The 21,036-nt window shown below is 39.9% G+C and overlaps 1 protein-coding gene and 1 long non-coding RNA gene across 15 annotated transcripts in view; one reads left to right on the top strand and one right to left on the bottom strand.

The window, feature by feature from the left end:
* UVRAG (UV radiation resistance associated) overlaps positions 1–21,036 on the top strand; it is a 319,164-nt gene that overhangs the window by 284,439 nt on the left and 13,689 nt on the right. For 12 of the 14 annotated variants that reach the window (XM_078340195.1, XM_078340191.1, XM_035265389.3 and 9 more), the window contains one exon: positions 6,281–6,372. In XM_078340195.1, the coding sequence (XP_078196321.1) occupies positions 6,281–6,372 (92 nt within the window). Of the gene's footprint in view, positions 1–6,280; positions 6,373–15,969; positions 16,865–21,036 lie in introns of those variants that run through there. The other 2 variants (XM_078340199.1, XM_054241908.2) reach the window with 1 other exon arrangement.
* On the bottom strand, positions 4,791–7,203 carry LOC144578110 (uncharacterized). The gene is made up of 4 exons (XR_013523242.1): positions 7,072–7,203; positions 6,871–6,928; positions 6,381–6,490; positions 4,791–4,920 (listed from the first exon to the last, which is right to left on the bottom strand). It is a non-coding gene; the product is annotated as an uncharacterized LOC144578110 (long non-coding RNA).

Genomic DNA, 21,036 nt, shown 5'->3' with positions numbered 1-21,036 from the left:
AGTCCAGGCTTCTCATTACAAAGACAGAGAAGTGATTCACATTGCCTCGTCTAGTGGACACTCAGTAAATATTTGTTGAATGAATGAATAGGACGTATAGGGACTTAGTAAATGTAGTCTTTCTCCCTTTTCCCTATCCTTGTCCTTACCTTGTCCTTTCCTCCTTGACGTGGTTTCTTCTTTTCCTTTCTAGTTTTACTAATACCTTTACCAGGGAGTTAACTTGTTGTAGATTATTGAATTTTTTAAAGTTTGAAAATCATTTGACTACCCCAAGCAAGGAAGGAGAGCATACGTGATCATACAGCAGAGCTGTGTCTTTCACCAGATCTCCTGACCGCTCACATCATGTATCATTCTTTCCATTTTACTATATAATTATTGTAAAGATACTGACATGTGTGTGTTTATTGCTGCTTCTCTGGAGTACATGCAGTCAGAAGTTTAATAAAAATTAGCATTTAAAAAAGTGAACAGTATACTGAAGATTTTCCCTTTGATTCTAATTAACTCTTTCCTTCTTCCTTTTCTGCCTCCCATTAGTAGTTAAGTGGTAAGCCATTATTGAGCACCGCCTTTATGCCTAGCCTAGTGGTAGATGCTCTGATGATGATAATATGGAGAGTATATGTATGTATTAATAATGATAACAGGTATTTTATGTTGAGCACTTATGACGTACCAGATATTATTTTGGATGCTCTATATACTTTATCTTATTTAAACTTTACAATGGCTCTGCAAGACAGGCAACATTCCCATTTTACAAGTAAGGAAATGCAGTGTCACAGAAGTGACTTATTCAAAGTTGAACAACTAGTAAGTGACAGTACTGGTATTCAAACCCAGCTCTTCTGCATTTAAGCTTATTCTACTGTGTCATGATGCCTCTCATTTCTTCCTATACCATATTAACTTAATTTGTTAATTAACAAATATCAAGTACCTATCCTGTTAAAGCTTTCCAAAAAGAACACATGGAAAAGTGGTATAGGGAGGAGTTTAGGGCAAAGGGTAAAATGCCCCCAGATCTAGAGTAACCAGAGAGCTTCCAATGGAAAATGGAACTTCGGTTGGTTCTTTGAAAATAGATAAAACATGAGGTACAGGATGCCTAGAGAGAGAGACAGAGGCAGGAAAGAGAGCTTTCTGCCAGAGTAGTGAGTACTGTGTAAAAAGCTATCAGGAGAGTTGTTAGCCAATATTGAAAAGCTGGTTTTTTATATATAAAATCCCATATATATATGTACGTGTGTGTGTTATTTATTTATCTATTTATTTAGAGACAGAGTCTCTGTTGCTCAGGCTGGAATGCAGTGGCACAATCTTGGCTCACTGCAATCCCCACCTCCCAGGTTCAAGTGATTCTCATGCCTCAGCCTCCCGAGTTGCTGGGATTACAGGCACATGCCACAATGCCTGGCCAATTTTTGTATTTGTAGTAGAGACGGGGTTTTGCCATGTTGGCCAGGCTGGTCTTGAACTCCTGGCCTCAAGCAATCCGCCTGCCTGAATATGTGTGTTTAAGTCACTTCTCTTCTGAAATGCTACTAATAAGGTTAAATAATTTTAAAATTATAAATTCACATGGATGAAAAGAACAGACAAGACCAGAAAATTTTAAAAATTGCAGGTAAATGAATGAATGATAAACTTATTTGGCAGAAGCTTTTAAGAAGCCATGTAATCCAAACCACAGACTCCAAAAGACCATAGTGGTACCAAGTACCTCATGAAGTTCAGGGGCAATATATAGAGCTAAACATAGGAGGGTAGGTTGACAGTCTGTAGAAAGAAAGAGAAGTAACACTCCCAATTCACTTTTCCCACTCTGTAGCCAATAACTGCATTCCCACATGCCCTAGGGGGAAAACGAAGGTTTACTTGCTGAAAAAGATTGAACCCAAAAAGCTCTGAACCTAAATTGCTTGATACACTGGGAACAAGAAGGAAGGTGCCTTACCAAAAGGCAATGAAGTGTAAGTATGACATCCTAACACAGAGTTCCCCAACTGCCTTTTCCAACTTTACTTCCCAAATTAGATCCAGATTATGCCTCAAGACAGAAGATTGGAGGATTCTTTCTGGAAAAAAAAAACAGAGGCAGCAATGAGAGATACTGGGGCTGACATGTTCCCCGTGGAAAGGCTGGATTTCCATCCACTCGTTCTACAGTGAACCCTTCCCCCACAGCCAGTCATCAAGCACTGCCAATGCACAGACTTCCTTCACAGCTTTTTAGAGTCTCACAGTCTCACTTGTAAAGAAACCTAGCAGCCAAAGATTACTAGAGATTAAAGGAAAGCCTCTAATATTAAAAAAAAAAAAAAAAAAAAAGTCTAAAATAAAATGGAAAAAAAAAATCCAGAGAGCAAAATGGTAAAATGAAGAAGGAGGAGGAGACAAATAATAATAATAGAAGAAAATGATCAGGATTAGGCAATAAGAGTATTCATATTGAAAGGACATACTAAGTGCCCAGCCCAGGGAATGAAAACAGACTGAAAATGATGAATGAAAGACCAAATGAAGGCTTATCACTATCCAATTTCAGAATACTAAGGTTAAAGAAGAAAATCCTGAAAGCTTCCAGAGAGAAGAATCAGCTTACATTCAAAGGATCAGGAACCAGAATGTTATCAAGTTTCTCAGTTGCCACATGCAAAGCTAAATGACAGTAAAGAAATACTTTGGAAATACCTAAGAAAAATTATTTCCAGCCTTGAATTCTATACCTAGGCAAACTATCACTCAAGTGTAAGAGTGGAATAATTATATTTTCAAATATTCAAGGTGTCATAAAGTTACCTTCCATGCTATCCTTTCCCAGAAAGATATTATAGGATATACTCCACCAAGATGAGGCAGTAGATCAAGAAAGAAGACAATTTGGGAACCAACAGCTTCAGCACAGGAGAAAAGTAAATAAAATTTCCAGCATGATGGAGAAAGAAACTTGTAAGAAGATAATGCAGCAGGCCTAGCTAGCAGCCAGTTCAGGTTGAAGCAGAGAGATGAAGCTTCAGGAAATATATTTCTAAGACCAAAATGGACTTGATCAATTACATGATGTGTTTAGTTAGATTGAGAAGAGTTTTAAAGTTTTTTATTTTATTTTATTTTAAGACAGGGTCTCACTCTTACTACCCAGGCTGGAGTGCAGTGGCACAATCTCAGCTCACTGCGGCTTCAACCTCCCAGGCTCAAGCGATCCTCCCACCCCAGCCTCATGAGTAGCTGTGACCACAGGCATGTACCACCATGCTCAGCTAATTTTTTGTATTTTTGGTAGAGATAGTGTTTCATCATGTTGCCCAGACTGGTCTCAAACTCCACCTGCCTTGACTTCCCAAAGCTCTGGGATTACAGGCATGAGCCACTGTGCCCAGCAAGTTTTAAGGTTTTTGTCAGAGTTTGGGGAGTATGTAGTGACATATATATAAAAAAGCTCCACTGGTGGAAAAAATGGCAGTTATCACTTCCAGTCAAACAGACAAAAAAGTCAAATAAAGGAACAGTACATCATATGGCTCAGCAGAGAACAGTATTTTTGTAGATAGAATGAGGTAAACACTAAATATTAATGTGATTTAAAATGTGACATTGACTGTATTGAGAAGATGAGGGAGGGAACTACGGGTGGGAGGGTAGAGTCAAGAGCCACTGTGCCCGGCCAGGTTTTCCTATTCTTTAATGAAAGGCCAGTAGAAAATGTATGGAAAAGGGAATAAAATGTGCGTGTGAGAGCAAAGTGGTGTAAGAGGGCTAAATTCCCATCCTTCATGGTGGGAGTATAGTAGATGATGTCTGTAACTGGAGGGGAAGGGAGAATAAGAAATCTTAATACAAGCATAGTATTTAGAAACATTGAAGGTCAAGAAGAAACAGCTCAAAGGTATTCTCAGACTTTGGAGTAGATAGTAGAGCAGAGAGCTGCTGATTTTTTTTTTTCCTTTCATTATAAATCCTTTGTAGTGGTTTAGACTTGTTAAACAGTACTTATACTTTATTAATAATAATATATATGTTATGTATCCATTTATTTTTGAGTTATCTATGTGGAAATTTAAAAGGGTGATATGGTGGAATTTGGAACTGTTAAGAGGTTCTAGCCTTGGCTCTGTCACTTATTGTCCCTGTGACTTTGGACAAGACACTTTTGTCTTCCCGAGCCTTAGTTTCTTCATTTATAAGAAGAGGAAGGTTGGAAAGATGATCTCCAGGGTCTCTTTAAGCTGTAAAATCCAAAGATTCTGTAATTTAAAAAATAATAGTGCTATGCAGCAAATGGAGAGTTAAGACCCAGGTGGAGGCTTAATTCCCATATTTTTCTTTCTTTGGTTAAAATCCGAACTTGGAGAGAAATTTTCACTGTGGTCTCTGAGTTCAACACCCATCTTCCATTGTGGAGCCTGGGGCAGACAGCTGTCTGTGTATGCAGTCAGAGACGCATATCTTAGTGTTATTTCAGTATGTTTTTTTTTCTTGATGTTTAATATTTTTCAGTATGAATCACAGGTAAAATTTCCATGCCATGTGTAAACAATTTCACTTCTTATTGAAACAATGAATTCAGGAATGTCATGTTGGGATATCAGCCATTTTGCTTTTATCAATGTTTGGGAAAATGCATTATATTAATATAAGAAATGATGTCATTTAATATGGGGGTAGATCTTATAATTCAAGGTCAGCAAATCTCAGGAGGTGATTTAAGTCACCAAGCTAAGTTCGAAAAAGGAAATGAATATTTTCCTTCTGCTTTCTCAAGTATTGTTACCAATTTTCTTCTCAGACCTTGGAGTAGATGGTAGAGTAGCATGGTTTGTGAAAAGGAGGCCCTGGCTGATCAGATCTTTGCCATTGAACCATGTGGCTCCGGATCATTTACTTCCCCTTTCTGGGCTTCAGTTTTCTCATCTGTAAAAGAAAAGGATTGTCTGAAATAATATTCAAGATACCTTTTAGTTTTAACATTGTATGTTTCTACCTCCTTACTTTATGTGTATATCCATCAAAACCATTCAGGAGACCCCGTTAGGTTTGGAGGTTTCTCTTAAAAAGCCCAGAATCAGTGAGAGTGAACTCTTTCTCTCAGTGTCACTCAAACAGAGAAAAATCAGTGGAATACTAGAGTCAAACAAAAGAAAATTGTTTTTAGTAGGTCTTTGTTTATGCCCACTGTTGTCTAACTCTGAAGGCCTGCTTTCCATTCACAAGATTTGTGGTTTTATTTTTTAAGAGAGGTATATTTTTAAATTTGACTTATCCACTCTTAAATGTAAGTGCTGAAAGGGTTAAACCTTAAGACTGACATCCCTTCACATTTGTACACCAGCATACATTTTATAAAGTCTGTAAACTCTCCTGATGTGTAATATGTCATTTGAAAAACACATTTTTGCAGAGCTGTGTTGTGTACTTACTGTGTGTTTGATGTATGGATGAGCATGTGTGTGAATATGCACATCCACAATCTCCGTTATGGTCAGTTAGGGAAGCAAATGGAGATACTCAGAAACACAGTGAAAGGAAGTGAAGGGCAGACAGATAAAAACCATTAGCAAGTTATCCAGTACGAAGAAAGATACTTAATTTTAGAAAATTGACCTCTAGCAGAAATATGTCAAACAAAGGACAGTTCTAGCCCACAAGCCAGAAGTTTCTCTGTACCACCTCTGAAGCTATGTGCTGTGGTCTGGACAGAGAGGAACATTAGAGACTCAAGAGAGATGCAGAACACAGCCTCTGTCAAAAGTGACTTGCAGTTTATTTGTTTAATGAGCGTTGACTAAGTACTAGCACTATGCCAGACACTGTTGGAATCAGAGATGAATACGGGATGGTCCTTACCCTTGTTTATACAAAGGAAAGGGCTGGTGAAAAAAGGGAGGCTGGCAGTATCTAAAAAGAAACACTGGTTTTCTGTTATATGTCCTTGGAGTTGGTGTTAGTTAGCAAACCCTAGCAGGGGTCTGAGAGTAGGAAAGAAGCCTGGATACAGGGGTCTTTGAAATATCCTAACTCCACAGTTGGTCACTGTTAGTCTTCTCTAAGTTTAGGGGGCAAGAGAACAGTGATGACGAGGCTGCAATAAATGCCATCGTAATTTAAGTGAGTGTGCATATTCATACACAGGCCATACGCCAAACACCAGTAAGTGGATACTGTGAGGCTGATAATAGTATCATACATTTACGTTTCCTCTCGTTTAGTGGTTCATTTTTCCGAAGCTTACAATCTGCAAAAGATCTTTAATTCTGTTTTTTCACCTTCACAGCTAAGATATCAGCACGGACTAGGGACTCCAGACTTGCGGCAAACCCTTCCCAACCTGAAAAACTTCATGGAACATGGACTCATGGTCAGGTGGTAAGTACCTCTCTCTCTGATAACCAGGAACTGTCATGTGGATAATGATGCTGAAAATCTCTTCTGACTTCCACATTGCTCCACACCTGCCTCGGAGTTTTCTTCTGGAATGAGATATCTGAGGAAAACGAAAGGCGCCGTCACACTTGGGTAGATCTAAGCTCCTGTCTGGCTAAGGAGGATGAAGCCCCCTTGGCAGGAGGAGGGGTCGAGGGGGTGTTGCTTGAATTTTGGGAAGTTGGCTGAGCAAGGAGCCCTTGAGGGCATTGCTGGAGAGAGAAACTGAAGACGGCCTATATGATTCATGATAAGGGAGACCCAGAGCCCCTCAGAGCTTTCCAGAGAACAAGCGAAGGGCCTGTTGATAGAATGAGCATCAGGATCCATGGCTGTGAGCATGAAGGGAAGAAAGCAAATAAGGAATAGATTGGGGAGTCAGGACTTAGTTTGAGACCAGGAGGTACATTCTGAAATGTTCCTTGTATTTGGTGTCAGTACCTGTTTAACCGTGAGGGCAAGCTGCTGCTGAGAGTGCTCCATCAGGATAGACGTGGGCCTTTTAAAAAGAGAAGGGGAGAAGGGAAGTCTGATACAAAGAAGACATTAGATTCATTCACTTGACTTAAATGAAAAGCTGTTGGCTGTATCCATTTAGTAATTATTGAAGTTTGAGTCCTTGGGTAGTGGGCTGTAACTTACAAAATCATGCCTGTAGAGTTAGACATTAGACAGCTGGGGCAGCACTGGCTTCTGATTCCAGGTATTTTTATCATCATCTGCTGTGTGGATCTGAAATTCTGCCTCTCTGAAATTTGATTTACTCTGCTGTGGCTTCAGAAAAGTAAAAAATCTGTGGTTGGTCTTCACTTTGATGTTTTGTATTTTTGTCCCATATGCTTTTCAAAATGGCAAGCTCCAGATGTCTGGTCTTAGATAGCACTCCTGTTAAGCAGATACACAACTGTTTAAAGAATTCCATTCAAAGCATCAAAATAATTTTTAAAGCTTGGTGTGGATATGCACCTGGCTGCCTTCAGGAATATGAGAGAGGAATTAAGTTTTAATGTAAAGTCATAAGAATAATAAAAGTGAGCTAGCAGGCATCTATTTAGTGTTGTCTCTCTGTAAAGCTCTGTGATAGGCTCTCTGGAGAGAAATAAGAAGGTTCAAGCTCTGTCCCCAAGAGACTGTGATCCAGTTGGAAACAAGGCGTAGAATTCATGGAGAGGTTTTCTAATACAATGGCAAATAACCTAAAATGATGAGAAAAGTGGCAACCTACAACACTAATTAATCACCCTGAATGAATCTTGCTCAGTACAGATAGCAGACTGTCGCTGTACCATTTATTGAAGTGTCTGTCTTTTCTCCACTGATGATAATGGCGTCTCTTTTGTAAACCAAGTTTGCTTATCCACATAGATCCATTTCCAGACTCCCTATTCTGTTCTGTTGCTTTATTTGACTATTCATCACTTAGTATCATTTTTAATTATTGTAAGATGTAATTTCTAAAAGTCTTGTTGAGATTTGAGGATGAACTGAAAATCAAAATGTTCATTTTACTACTGATAACGCAGCTCAGAAAATGGGGCTTTAGATCTGTAATAAAACGGGCTTGCAAAGTGTCACTCAAAATTAAACTTATCCTCATAATCACAATGTGACTAGAGAGCCATGGGTTTTCCCCACAAAGGCAGGCCCTTTATACTACATTGTCAGAGACTGACCTGAGACTTTTCTGCAGGAGCCCAGATAGGGCTGAGCCAAGAATACCCAGATGCTATTTTGCCCTCTAAATTCACCAATCAGAAAGGTTTATCCTCCTCTGAGAGAGTGAGAGGATAGAAAGAGCCAAGGATGTTAACTCCTAAGCCATGTTCCTTCATAGGAAGGGAAAAGGAAAATACCTCCAACTTTCTTGAAAATCTGGTAGAGAAAATCCTGTGTAAGGTTGCTCTTCAAAACTCTTGGCTTTTCTTGACTTGTGAGTCTTTGAGTGATGTCACAGCTTTATGGCATTGGGTCTTCCTAACTATGAACGTATTATATCGCTTGCTTTTTTAAAACATACCTCCGTGAAGTTTATGATTTTTTACATAAAGGTCTATGCATCACTTATACTTAGTCTTATTAGCTTGCAGTTTTGGTTACTGTTATAAATTTTTTTATTATGATAGTTAATTTTTTGTGGCTGGTATACAGGAATATCACTGATTTTTAGTATTTTGAGAGTGTGTTCCGGCAGCCTTTCTAACATTAATTACAATGGTTTGTTTTGATTCCCTTGGATTTTTTGCGTATATAATCATATTTTTAGTGAATAATGGTATTGTTTCTATTTTTATAATTTTGTTACCTTTTCTTGTCTTTGTTTTATTACAGAACAGGAGCAGTGACAGTGGATATCCTTGTCTTTTTTCTGACTTCAAAGAGAATACTTCTAATTTTTCATCATTAAGTATTCCACTTATTATAGATTTGGGTCGATATCCTGCATTAGCGAAAGGAAGAAGTTTTCTATTCTCAGCTTACTAAGAGTTGTTTATAATCATGAATGTGTATATTTTGAATTTTATCAAATGTTTGTTTTGAATCTATTGAGATAACACTACATTTTTCTAATGTTAAATCCTGGTCATTGATGTGGTAGTTTTTCCTACATTATTAGATTCCTTGGCTAATTTTTTAGAATGTCCCCATCTGCAAACTGAAATGAGACTGGCCTACAGTTTTTCTTTCACATAAAATCCGTGTCTGATTTTGGTTAGAACATGACCAAACATGATGAGGTCATAACAGCCTCATCAAGTAAATTGAGAATCTTTATCTTCTTTTCCATTCTCCAGAACAGTTTATATAAAATAGGAGGAAGTATCTCTGTCTTAAAGGAACCTAGGTAAAAAAAATAGTGTTTTTCTGTTTGTTGCTGGGGAGAGTGGAACCTAGATAAAAACTGTGTTTTTTGTTTATTGCTGGAAAGAGTATAGATTTCTAACAACTGATTTAATTTCTATAATGCTTTCTGGTCTATTGCTGTTCTATGTTTCCAATTCCTCATTAACTCACTCCAGTCTGATTTTTAGTTCTACGAGTATACTGAAATTCCTTTTATCCAGCTTGATGCCTACTAAATTCCAAACATAGACCCAAACCCAAAGGTCACTTTTTGTCCTTGTCCTGTTGAGCATCTCAGTGGCGCCTGGCCTTGCTGGCCCTTCCTGCCTTCTGAGACACTCTTTCTCATTGGCTTCCACAGGACTGCCCTTTCCTGACTTTCCTGTTTCTGGCTTCTCCATGGTCCCACCTTAGGCCCTCTTCCCTTTTTCTCTCTCTACTATCTTCTCTTTTTTTCTCTCCTCCTCCACCTCCTCTCTACTCTCTTCTTCTGTGTTCTCACCCATTCCCATCGTTTTGAAAACCATCTATATGCTTGTGACTCCCAAAGTTTTGTTTGCAGTGTAAACCTCTCCTGCACACTCTAGACAGCCAGACTCTTACTTGACTCTGCCCCTGGGAGTATGACAAGCATCTCAGCCTCAACATAGTCTAAAACACTCTTTTCAACAGCAAAATTCCTCTCAGCTAATGGGACCCTGTCTACCCAGGTGCTCAAACCAAGGAATCATCCTTGATCCCCTTCTTTTCTTCCCTCCTATCAGAGCTAATCTTACCCATCAGCAAGCCCTGTCATCACTACCTGCAAAATTCGTAGCAATCTGTTCACCTCCCATCTCTGCTGTTGCCACTCCGGTCCAAGCCACCACCTTTCTTACCCAAACAGCTGCACCAGCGCAGTTGTCTCCCTGATTTCACTCTTGTCCTGCCTCTCTCTTAACCACTCTCCAGCTTCAGTGGCGAGAGTAAAATCCAAGGTTTTTTCCAGTCTACTTAGCCTCTGCCTCATCTGATACCACTCCCTCTCCACTCTCACGTCCTGTCACTGTACTGGCCTCTGTGTGCTTATGTGAATAAGCTCTTTCCTGACTGAGTGGTCGTGCTCACTATTCCTCTGTGTAGAATGCGCTCTGTCTCTTCCTTCCTTCCTACCACCGTCCTCACCTCATCGCCTCAAAGAGGGAATAGTTTAAGAAAAGCGGCTTTGTGAACACAGCAGCTTTATTGGCAATGAATAGACACCTTGGCTGAAATGCAAATTCATTTTAAGAAAGAGGAGAATCTGGACTTTGTGGTTCTTTGGCAATCCTTTTTAAGAAAAAGAATACAAAATTACAAACAAAATTAGAAGTGAAAAGACATTTGGAATGAGAAACAAATCACAACAAATTACTGGAACCTTAGAGATTAGGTCCCTTTCTTCTGAGATCTCTGTAGACAATTTACTCAAATTATTTCATAGAAATACTTCCTCATCACAACCTGACTGCCCTTCTCCTCCTAAAACACTGTCATTTCCAGCAACTCTCAGTTCGAAGGTATAGAGAAGTTAATTGACTTTCCAGGCATAGTTGACCCATGAACCTGTAGCAATAAAACTAGAATTTAGGTCTCCTGGCACTGATGTAGCAAACCCATTAAGCTCCAAGCTCATGCATTTATAAATGTAGTGCCCCTCTGTGCCAGCTGTGCCAAGCACATTAACACTGAGTGAACAGGAATGTACCACTTTATGGTACTGGAATGAAAAACAGGCTGCTAAAGTAGATGCACAGCACTGCAAAACGAATGCTACCTACCGGTTCCAAGTAGAGACCATGGCAGGAAGCCAGGCTGGAAGTCACAAAGCTAAACAAAGCCGGAACAAGCACTTCGAGTCTCAGAGGAAATCTGAGAATTTCCGAGAGCAACCGTGGACTGAGGACTTATATCTCAAGCCCGCATTCCTTAGGGCAAAGGGTAAAAAAACTCAGGTTCCTAAGGGAGGCTCTTACATCTTTTGTAAAGCAGAACACGTCCATTTTCTGTGTGGTTGTTACCATTCACAGATGGGTCCCTGTGGAAGCAGATTGCTGTGTGTTCTTTTGGTGTTGAGGATTTCATACTAGCTGAGGATCAGTGCATTCACTGAATTCCTCCTTATGGTAAGCTTCAAAGTTATGTGACAGCTTGTTTTGTTTTATTTTGTAAAGAAAAGGCTGTGATAAAATTCCTTTTAATGAAATAATTCGTTTTCTTCCACATTATGAGACGTTCTTAGCTAATATCAGAATGACTGGCCTGATTAATCCTAAAAGGAACCCCCATTTTTTTATGAACACAGTTGCACGGGCCACGGCTCTCAGTGATTTATGCCAGGTCTTTCCAAAAGGAGTGCCCATTTTTTCATCCTAAGATTATGACCTAGTCATAACTGCCAAGCAACACAATTTGAAAAGCAGAATTTCAGCTTAGAATCTGTGCTCTTGAATATTTTGATTAAAAGTCACCAGAATGTCATTTAAGCATCCCATTTTTCTTTTATTATTGCCTGCAAAGTGATCCGAGACTCAGATTGACATGCACATGCACCGCCGATGTGGTGCTGCATTATGGTCAGGGAAGAATATGCACACAAGCTGCTGCCTGTTGGCTGCCTGTAAGACGATAAGTTTAGAACTGAAAGAGATTATGTGCTGAGGTTGCTGTGAATGGGCTGCGTGATGGGGCCTCAGCATCCAGGTCCTGAGACAGGGCCTCGATTTTGTCTCTCCACCACTCTCCCACTCTTTCTCAACTGACCCCCAAGCATAGCACTCGCATTTGTGACCTCCGTTCTTTACTTAGGCAAGTTCCCACTACCCAGAATAGCCTGCCCCTTCCTCTGCCCTATCCACATGTCGCTCTCACTTCAAGATCCAGCTCATATACTACCTCATTCATTCACTCACCCAACACAATGGCAGATACAGAGATAAGTATATATTCCCTCAGTAGCTTAGATCCACTTCTCTGGCGAGCTTACCCATTAGGCTTTTAAGCAGCTTGAGTCTGGGGACCATGTCTTACTCATCTCTGTGGTCCCAGCCTGGCATTACGGAAGCACTAGAGAAGGGAATGAAGAGACCATCTGAGCTGTTCTACTCATGGAATATGCTCCTTGAGCTTGTGTTCAGGAGCTGACAGTCTAATCAAGGCAGTGAAATGGGAACAAACAACATGTACTAAAAAGTAGAAAGTACAACAGGCTATAAGAAAGATAGATGAGTTATTTTTAACATTCAGAGGAAGCCCTTTAGTTCCTGGTGTGAGGGGTGTAGACAAGCCTTCACTAAGGGGATGACATTTCAGTGGAGAGTGGACCTGGAGCAAAAGAAGAATTTGGCCACATGAGGATTGGGGTATATATAGGACAGAGTAGGTTAAGAAACAGTGGCCCAATTAGGTGGAAAGACAGGGACTATGAAATTGATTACCAACACCACCATTTCCTGTCTCTGACCTCAAACACGTGTAAGCTGGCTGCCTCAATCCCTTTACCTATAAAATGAGGATAATGTGCCTACCTAATAGTGTGGTCATAAGAATTAAATATGTAAGTCCCTAGCATACTGCCTGGCACTGAGTGATACTTGATAAGCAGTAGCTTTTATAATAAATAAATGAATCATAGTTACTATCTGTATATTTTTAAATCAAATTCATCCTTTGCTGTAGGTGTTTTTACTTGGAAGCTGTAGTCATCTTACAGATAGGTATAGAATATGGTTCTTGTTCATATTTTGGCTCCTGCTCTCTTGTATGTTAATGGTGCAGAATATTTACCATCTGTCTACATCTCTCTCACTTTCCCCATGTCCTTTATAAGACCACTCTGAGGCCTTAGAGATAAGTACCCTACAAATCTGTTTGTCTACAAACTTTTTTTTGGTACCTGCCTTCTTAGGTAACTCACCCATAGTTAGAAGTTACGAATAACAAAATCTCTTACTTGCAAAACTTTCTATGTTTTTACTTAAGCTTGCAAGAACCCTGTAAGGGTAGCTGGGCAAGAATAATGGCCACTATTTTACAAACCAAAAAACTGAGACTCAGAGTGCCAAGCAACTTGTCAAGATTACATGGTACAAGTGATGGAAGTGGGACCAGAAACCCAGAGTCTCTGACTCCTAATCCCATGTTCTTTTTACCATATCACAGTGCCTTTTCTTGGGTAATGGCCATTCTGTTCCTTCTCCGCCCATCCCCTGCTCTCCTGTCTCTGTGCCACCTCTATAGGTAGTGCCTCCTGCCTTCCTCGGGGAAACCCTCCAGAGTCAAATCCAGAGCACTGGAAAGATACACTGCAAAATTAGGCAGCAGGCCTGGTGGAAACATTCCCTGTTGTTTATTCTACCCCATTTACCTCAGAGAGGGAGGAAACTAAAAGTCATAAAACTTTGGGAAGAATTTAAGAACTTCAAGACTGAAAGAAACAAAAATGATCATATTTCATCTTCATTGGTTAAGAAACAGGAACACGGAAGAAGGAAGTGTATGGGTTGGGTAGTGGCCTAAAGCGCATTTGCCCATAGCATTTGTGGAACGCTATGGCATGTTCTTTTCTCCTGGAAATGGCATGTTCTTTTCTCCGAATAAGAAAAAAGAAGATAAAAGCAAGATTTCAAAGCCAACTTTCTGGTTTTTTTCATAGAATTTTTTTATCCTAAGTTTAATTTTTCCTGATTATAAAGCTTAAACTCTGTAATACCTTCATGCATGACAATGTGATACAGAAGAACAACTGCTAGATTTGGGAATCAGAAAATAGAGGTTCCAGTTTCACTTCGATCACTTAATTTCATAAGTTGTTTCTGAGTATCAGTTTTTTAAAATGGGGTTAATACCACCAGTTATTGGGGAATATTTCCAAGCATAGTATTTGTAGGCCAAATGAGATAATGTCCGTCAAAGTGGTTTATAAACTAAAATGAACTGTGGAAAGTATTATTAAATATTATTTTTGCATTTGACAATTCATTAAGTGTCTCTTCTGCATATAGATTATTCAGAAGACAACAGAAGATTCAAAAGTGTAAGATTTTCCCTGCCCTTGCTTAGTTGACAGTTGTTTAGTTTACAATCTGGATTATTAGATAAGACACTTCAAATATTTTGAAGGACATGACTTGCAAAAATATTCCTATACATTGTTCACTCTCGCTGTGGTTTGGGACTTACAAACTGAAGCCTGACTTTAGTGTGTGGTCTGCCGCAGTGATGGAGGGCAATGTTGGGCTGACTTATTTTGTTTTAGGGCCAGGCAAGCTATGTTTAAAGAGACAGAATCAATCTCAGTGACCTTAATAAGAGGACAGAACACTGAGAAGTATCCTTGGTCAAAAGCATGCTAGAATATTTCTCCGAAGTACTGTAATGTTTAACAAACACCAGTGTTTAATGTTGGGAGAAGCAACTCGTGGCTTTATGTGAGGCCATCTCACTTTAGTGGTAAAATCTCCAGATAGTGCTTCTCCTGACCTCTTTCTTTCTTTCTTTCTTTCTTTCTTTCTTTCTTTCTTTCTTTCTTTCTTTCTTTCTTTCTTTCTTTCTTCTTTCTTCCTTTCTTTCTTTCTTCCTTTATGTATTTTATTGCATTTAGGTTCTGGGGTACATGTGCAGAACATGCAGGATTATTGCATAGGTACATACATGGCAATGTGGTTTGCTGCCTCTGTCCCCATCACCTATATCTGGCATTTCTCCCCATGTTATCCCTCCCCAACTCTCCCTCCCCTAGTCCCCGCTGTCCCTCCCCGCTGTCCCTCCCCTAGTCCCCACCAACAGACCCCAATGTGTGATGCTCCCCTCCCTGTGTCCATGTGTTCTCGTTGTTCAACACCGCCTGTGAGTGAAAACATGCGGTGTTTGATTTTTTTCTGCTGATCTATTTCTAATGTAGTCTTCTATTCCTTTTGGTAAGTAGAATCAAGCTATAGCTTTAAATAAAAGTATTAGAAGAAGAAAATACCTAAGAACTTTGACATATTTTAGGAAAATTTTTTTTCAGTAAACTGAGAGTAATGAAAATCTAGAATAAGTGAGCCAGTCTACTTTCCTTAAAATCAAGTAATGATATGGTAGTTCTGCTTTTACGCCAAACCACTTGCCTTGAAAATGAGGCAGTATCCAGTATTTAAATCTTTACGAAGCCTCGCTTTTTAGAAACAGATCTACCCTCTTCCCTTCCTTCCCTCATCCTTATGCTGAATTCAGAACAAATCTGGCAGATGACCCTCTAGGGAAGTGAAAAACATGTTGTCTAGCTGACGTTGGTTTTTAAATTTAGATCAAATAACATTGTCTTTGAAGTCTCAAGAGTCCTACTTAAGGTAGCTCTATCAGAAAGGCTTCCTTTGAGAGCATTTCTTGCAGGCCAGCACCCCTAACAGGAAAAGTTAAGCCTAGTCAAAAATAAATGAAAAAGAAAACTTTATTGGAGTTATTTACTCTAAGATAGCTGTTTCAGAAGGAACCTTGACAAGTCATCTCCTTGCCTCTAGACAGGAACACACAAGGCATGTGGGTATCTGTAGTATTTTAAAAGACCTTTGGGGACCAGGCTTCTTCCATAACTCATTCCAGAGTTTAAACACCCTCACTTCAGGAAATTCTTCCCTATATTTAACTTACAGACCCCTCCTGCGGTTAACACCCATTTCCACGTTTTTCTGCCTCCAGTCAGGATGAAGAGAACAGCTGGCCAACATCCTTTGTGCACTAACCTTCTACTGACGACTGAAAGGCACCTGGGTCCCCCACGCCACCTCTCCCCTCTTCCAGCAACCAAGTCTCTGAACCAAATTGAGATCTCTGTACTCGTTTTTACTTGGGTCTTCTGTATTTCTGTTTACGCCTTTTGATTATAAAGTAGTATGTGCCCAATGAATAAAATTTGAAAGTTTAAAAAATACACAGAAGGGAAACAATAGCCCCATAATTCAGGCACAAAAAAAATCACTGCTGTGTTAGTCAGTTTTCTTTGTATTTCTTTTCTAATTCAGATCTTGCCATCTGTACCAACACCTTTCAATAGAAATAGAGTATGAGCCATACATATGCATTTAAATATTCTGACAGTCAATTTTTAAAAAGGTAAAAAGAAACAGGTAAGCTAATTTAAATAGTATATTTTATTTAATTCAGATAAAATCCAAGTTATATATCCAAAATATCTTGTAGACATGTCACGAACATTTTAAAGATTATTAATAAAATATTTTGCGTTCTCTTTTTTCATACTAAGCCTTCTGAATCCAGTTTACACTTACAGCACATCTCAAGTCAGACTAACCACATTTCAAGTTCAGTGGCAAGTTTCTAGTAGTCATATTGGACAGGACAGTCCTTACAGTCTTTTTGTATAATGTCATATCTTAACTATTTTATCAATGCCCTTAAAAACTTTTTAGCATCATGTTTAATGGCTATAGTATTTCATCATTTAGACTTACTATAACAATATATTGAGGCAGTTCTGTTTTTCTCAACACATTGCCAAAAAACATCACCTAAGTGTTTTCATTTTGCACACAACTAATTAAATTCATTTATACATAAAACAAGTATATCCACTGAGTATCTGTGTGCTCTGTACTAAGTTATCTTGGAAAGTGGAGGAGTGGGTTTCCAGAAATAAAGACTAGATTCCTCCCATATGCTGTTTACAAGGCTTGGCTTCACAGTTGAACTGCACACAAATACTGTATTTTATTCTGCCTTAAATGCCCTTCCCTTCATTTCTTGCTCTGCCCTACCCCCAATACATACACACTCTGCCTGGTTAGCTCCCACTTATCCTTCAAGGTGCCAATCAGATCTCACCTCCTCTGATAAGTCTTCCCGCTGATTACTGACTCCCTTCTTCATTGTAATACACAAAGTGTATTTCAGAGCACCGTGGTCTTCTGGTTATTGGTTCACTCTCTGTCTTATTAGAGTGGGAACTCCTTAATGATAGGAACCTTATTTTATACATCTCTTTATTTCCAGAACCTCAAAAACTGTCAAGCAATGAAATATGTGTTGAAATGCAAGTGATGACATTAAGGATCATTTGGATGGTAAAATAACAAGTACTACCTTCAGAGTTCTAAGAGATCACTTTAGATTGGCATGGTTAAAGAAGGGATGAATAAAGGAGTTAAAGGAATGAAGGCATTAATGAAAGAGTTAAAGAAATGAAGGAATTAAGAATGGAAGCGTTAAATAAATGAGTTAAAGAATGAATGGGACCAGGTACATTGGCTCAGCACTTCGGGAGGCTGAGGCAGGTAGATCACCTGAGGTCAGGAGTGAGACCAGCCTGACTAATATAGTGAAAATCTGTCTCTACTAAATACAGAAAATTAGCTGGGGTGGCACATGCCTGTAATTCCGGCTACTTGGGATGCTGAGGCAGAAGAATCACTTGAACCTGGGAAGTGGATGTTGCAGTGAGCCGAGATTGTGCCATTACACACACATATGGGCAACAAGAGCTAAACTCCGTCTCAAGGGGAAAAAAATGAATGAATAAATGAGGCCGGATATGGTAGTTCACACCTATAATCCCAGCACTTTGGGAGGCCAAGGCGGGTGGATCACTTGAAGGTCAGGAGTTCAAGACCAGCCTGACCAACTTGGTGAAACCCCATCTCTACTAAAAATACAACAATTAGCCAGGCATGTTAGTGCGTGCTTGTAATCCCAGCTACTTGGGAGGCTGAGGCACAAAAATCACTTGAACCTGAGAGGTAGAGGTTGCAGTGAGCCAAGATTGCACCACTGTACTCAAGCCGGAGCAAAAAGAGTGAGACTTCATCTTAAAAAAAAAAAAAAATGAATGAATGAAAGGATGAGTTAGGACTCGAATTGGGTTTCAGAAGATGGGCATACTTAAATGAATTGGAGAGGGATTAGTACAAAAGTCACTGAGATATGTGTACTAAAAAGCAGTTTTTCAGTAGGCGTTCTTTAACACTGGGGTCCCCAATCCTCCTCCAGCATGGACCAGTAGCTGTCCATGACCTATTAGGAACTGGGCCTCATAGTAGGAGGTGAGCAGAGGGCAAGCTAGCATTACCCCTGAGCTCTGCCTCCTGTCAGATCAGCAGCAGCATTAGATTCTCATAGGAGCACAAACCCTATTGTGAAGTGCACATGTAAGGGATCTAGGTAGTGTGCTCCTTATGAGAAGCTAATGCCTGATGATCTGAGATGGAATGGTTTCATCCAGCCACCTGCCCCGGTCCATGGAAAAACTGCCTTCCATGAAACCAGTCCCTTGTGCCAAAAAGGTTGGGGACCCCTACTTTAGCATAGGTTGATAAGTATCAATAAATAAGCATCCTTCTGGATCCAGTGCACTGTAGTAAGTTGCAAGAAGGTTTAGTGATGTGATCTTTGCCTATCGAAAGCTGACAAGTGTTGGCAGCATTAGAAATGAGCACTGGCTGCTTCAGGAGGACCTTGGACACCGGGTGTGTTTTTTGCTTGTTTGTTTTGAGACAGTATCTCACTCTGTTGCTCAGGCTGGAGTGCAGAGGTGCCATCATAGTTCACTGCAACCTTGAACTCCTGGGCTCAAGTGATCTTCCCACTCTGCCTCCCAAAGTGCTGGGACTATAGGCATGAACCACCCAACCCAGCTGTGACCTTTGGGTTTAAGTTCAATTTAGATATAATTCTCTATGTTTTGTTTTAGCCTCTGGATTCATCTGAGGAAAGTCCATCTGTGTTTTAATTTTGAAGAGTTTAAATATCATTTTATATGATGTTTATTCGATAATTCTTCTCTTAATGGATAGCATTATATACTAGGTAATATCATTACAGCTAATATCAAGTGACTATTACTGCAAACCAGGCACTCTTCCAAAGCACTCTGAACATAGTTAACTCATTTAATCCTCACACAGCCCGGTGAATTAGGACCTCTCCCACCTTACAAATGAGGAAACTGAGGAACTGAGGGGTTAAATCACTAAAATGTAACACAACCATCATGTGGGAGAGCTAAGATTTGAGCCCAGGCAGAAGAGTTTTAGAAGCCCTGCTTTAACCATTACATGGACAGCCTCTCTTCTAACAGTGTTAAGAATAAGGTCTTTTACACGAGGGATCATTTAGCAGCTGGCGATGCCAGAAAAGGAATCTTGTTATTACAGTCTTCTCCTGGTTTCTTCATTCCTCTCTGAATGCTCCTTCTTATCTCATTCAGAGGCTCTTCTTCCTCTACCTCATCACGAAAAGCTGGAACTCCTGAAGGCTCAGTCTTGGGCCCTTTTTTCTCTCACTTTATTCTTAGTGGAGATAAGTTCTGACATCAGAAATTTCCTCCTGTACATTTTTACAGCACATTCTATGTGCCCATGTGTTTTTCTTGCTTCCATCCCAGTCACCATAAACTCTTTTTTTTTGTGAATGGAACCGCTTTCCATTCTTTTACACTAGCCTGGAAGCCAGGAAAAAACCTTGGTTCCTCCTTTTTTTCCTCCCCCTTACATTCAACTCTGGCAACTCCTGCCAGTTTCCCCTGCTATTTGTATTTGTCTGTGTCTGTACATTTCCATTCTGATCTGCACCTCCATTACCTCTCACCTGTACTACTGTGCAGCCTGCAGCCTCCCGCCATCCCTCTGGGCCCCTCCAGTCCTCTCTCCAGCTGCAGCAAGAGTGTACTTTCCAAAATATCAGTCTCTCTCTCTACCTCTGACACACACACACACACACACACACACACTCACTCTCACACACACACACACACTCACACACTCACTCACTCACACACACACACTCACACACTCACTCACTCTGTAGTCCCTGATCCTACAGAGCTCAGTCTGCATGATCTAGATTTCGTTTTCCTCCTCAGTGTTATTGTCTACCATAGAACTCTTCACTCATTGACCTTTTGTGTCCTCAAACATTGTTATCTTTCTTGACAAAAGGTCTTGGCAAATGCTGTTCCTGCAGCCTGTAAGATGCTCTCACCACCCACCCATTTTTACTGGTAAAGAACTCTGCTAGCCCTTCTAATCTTGGCCTTTTCTGTCGGGGTCAGATCTCTGCTACAAGCACTTTGAGCCCATGTCCTCTCCTGCATAGCCTGGGTTAGAGGTGGTTGTTTGACATTGATGTCTGTGATCTGTGATACTTGTCTGTCCTCCCTCATTAGATAATAAATTCCATGAAAACATGAACTATGGCTTTTTTCCAATTATTATTATAGCCCCAGAGTCTAGCACAGCACCTAGTGTATAATAAATACTCGGTATGTATTTGAATAAGGGGGTAAATCAATTAAATTGTTAATGTGTTCTGTTAATATAAGTAGTTGTGTACTCTGACTCCTTTAGGAGTATAGTGGACTACAAAAGATAAGGTTACCAAGACGTCATCTCTAGAGTCACAGTCTCTTACTAAACAGTAATTAAATGGCAGCTAACTATAACTCAAGCGCTCCTCCCCAAGACCTCCAGCATCTCTGAAAATGGTGACAGAGCTATCCATTTTTCCAACTAAACCCTCATAGTTTGGCTCATGTGAGAGTTTATTGGAAATATGATGGTAGGTCAGCCTTAGCAGTATCTTTCAAAGACTTCATCTCACAGATTCTGTCATTGGCCTTGGGAATCTAAGGCATCCTCTAGCTCCCTTCCAAGTCTAGTTTCTAAATTCTGAGAGCATTCTTTGACCAGGGTTTTAATTTCCCATTTGGGTTCCTTCTGGGGCTGGGTTCTGTGAGATTGCTGTTCCTCTGGTTTC

This window comes from Callithrix jacchus, chromosome 10 (assembly GCF_049354715.1).
Source record: "Callithrix jacchus isolate 240 chromosome 10, calJac240_pri, whole genome shotgun sequence".
In the NCBI taxonomy this organism is placed as follows: domain Eukaryota; kingdom Metazoa; phylum Chordata; class Mammalia; order Primates; family Cebidae; genus Callithrix; species Callithrix jacchus.
The sequence above is the reverse complement of the archived record's forward strand: the minus strand, read 5'-3'. Positions and strand labels throughout refer to the sequence as shown.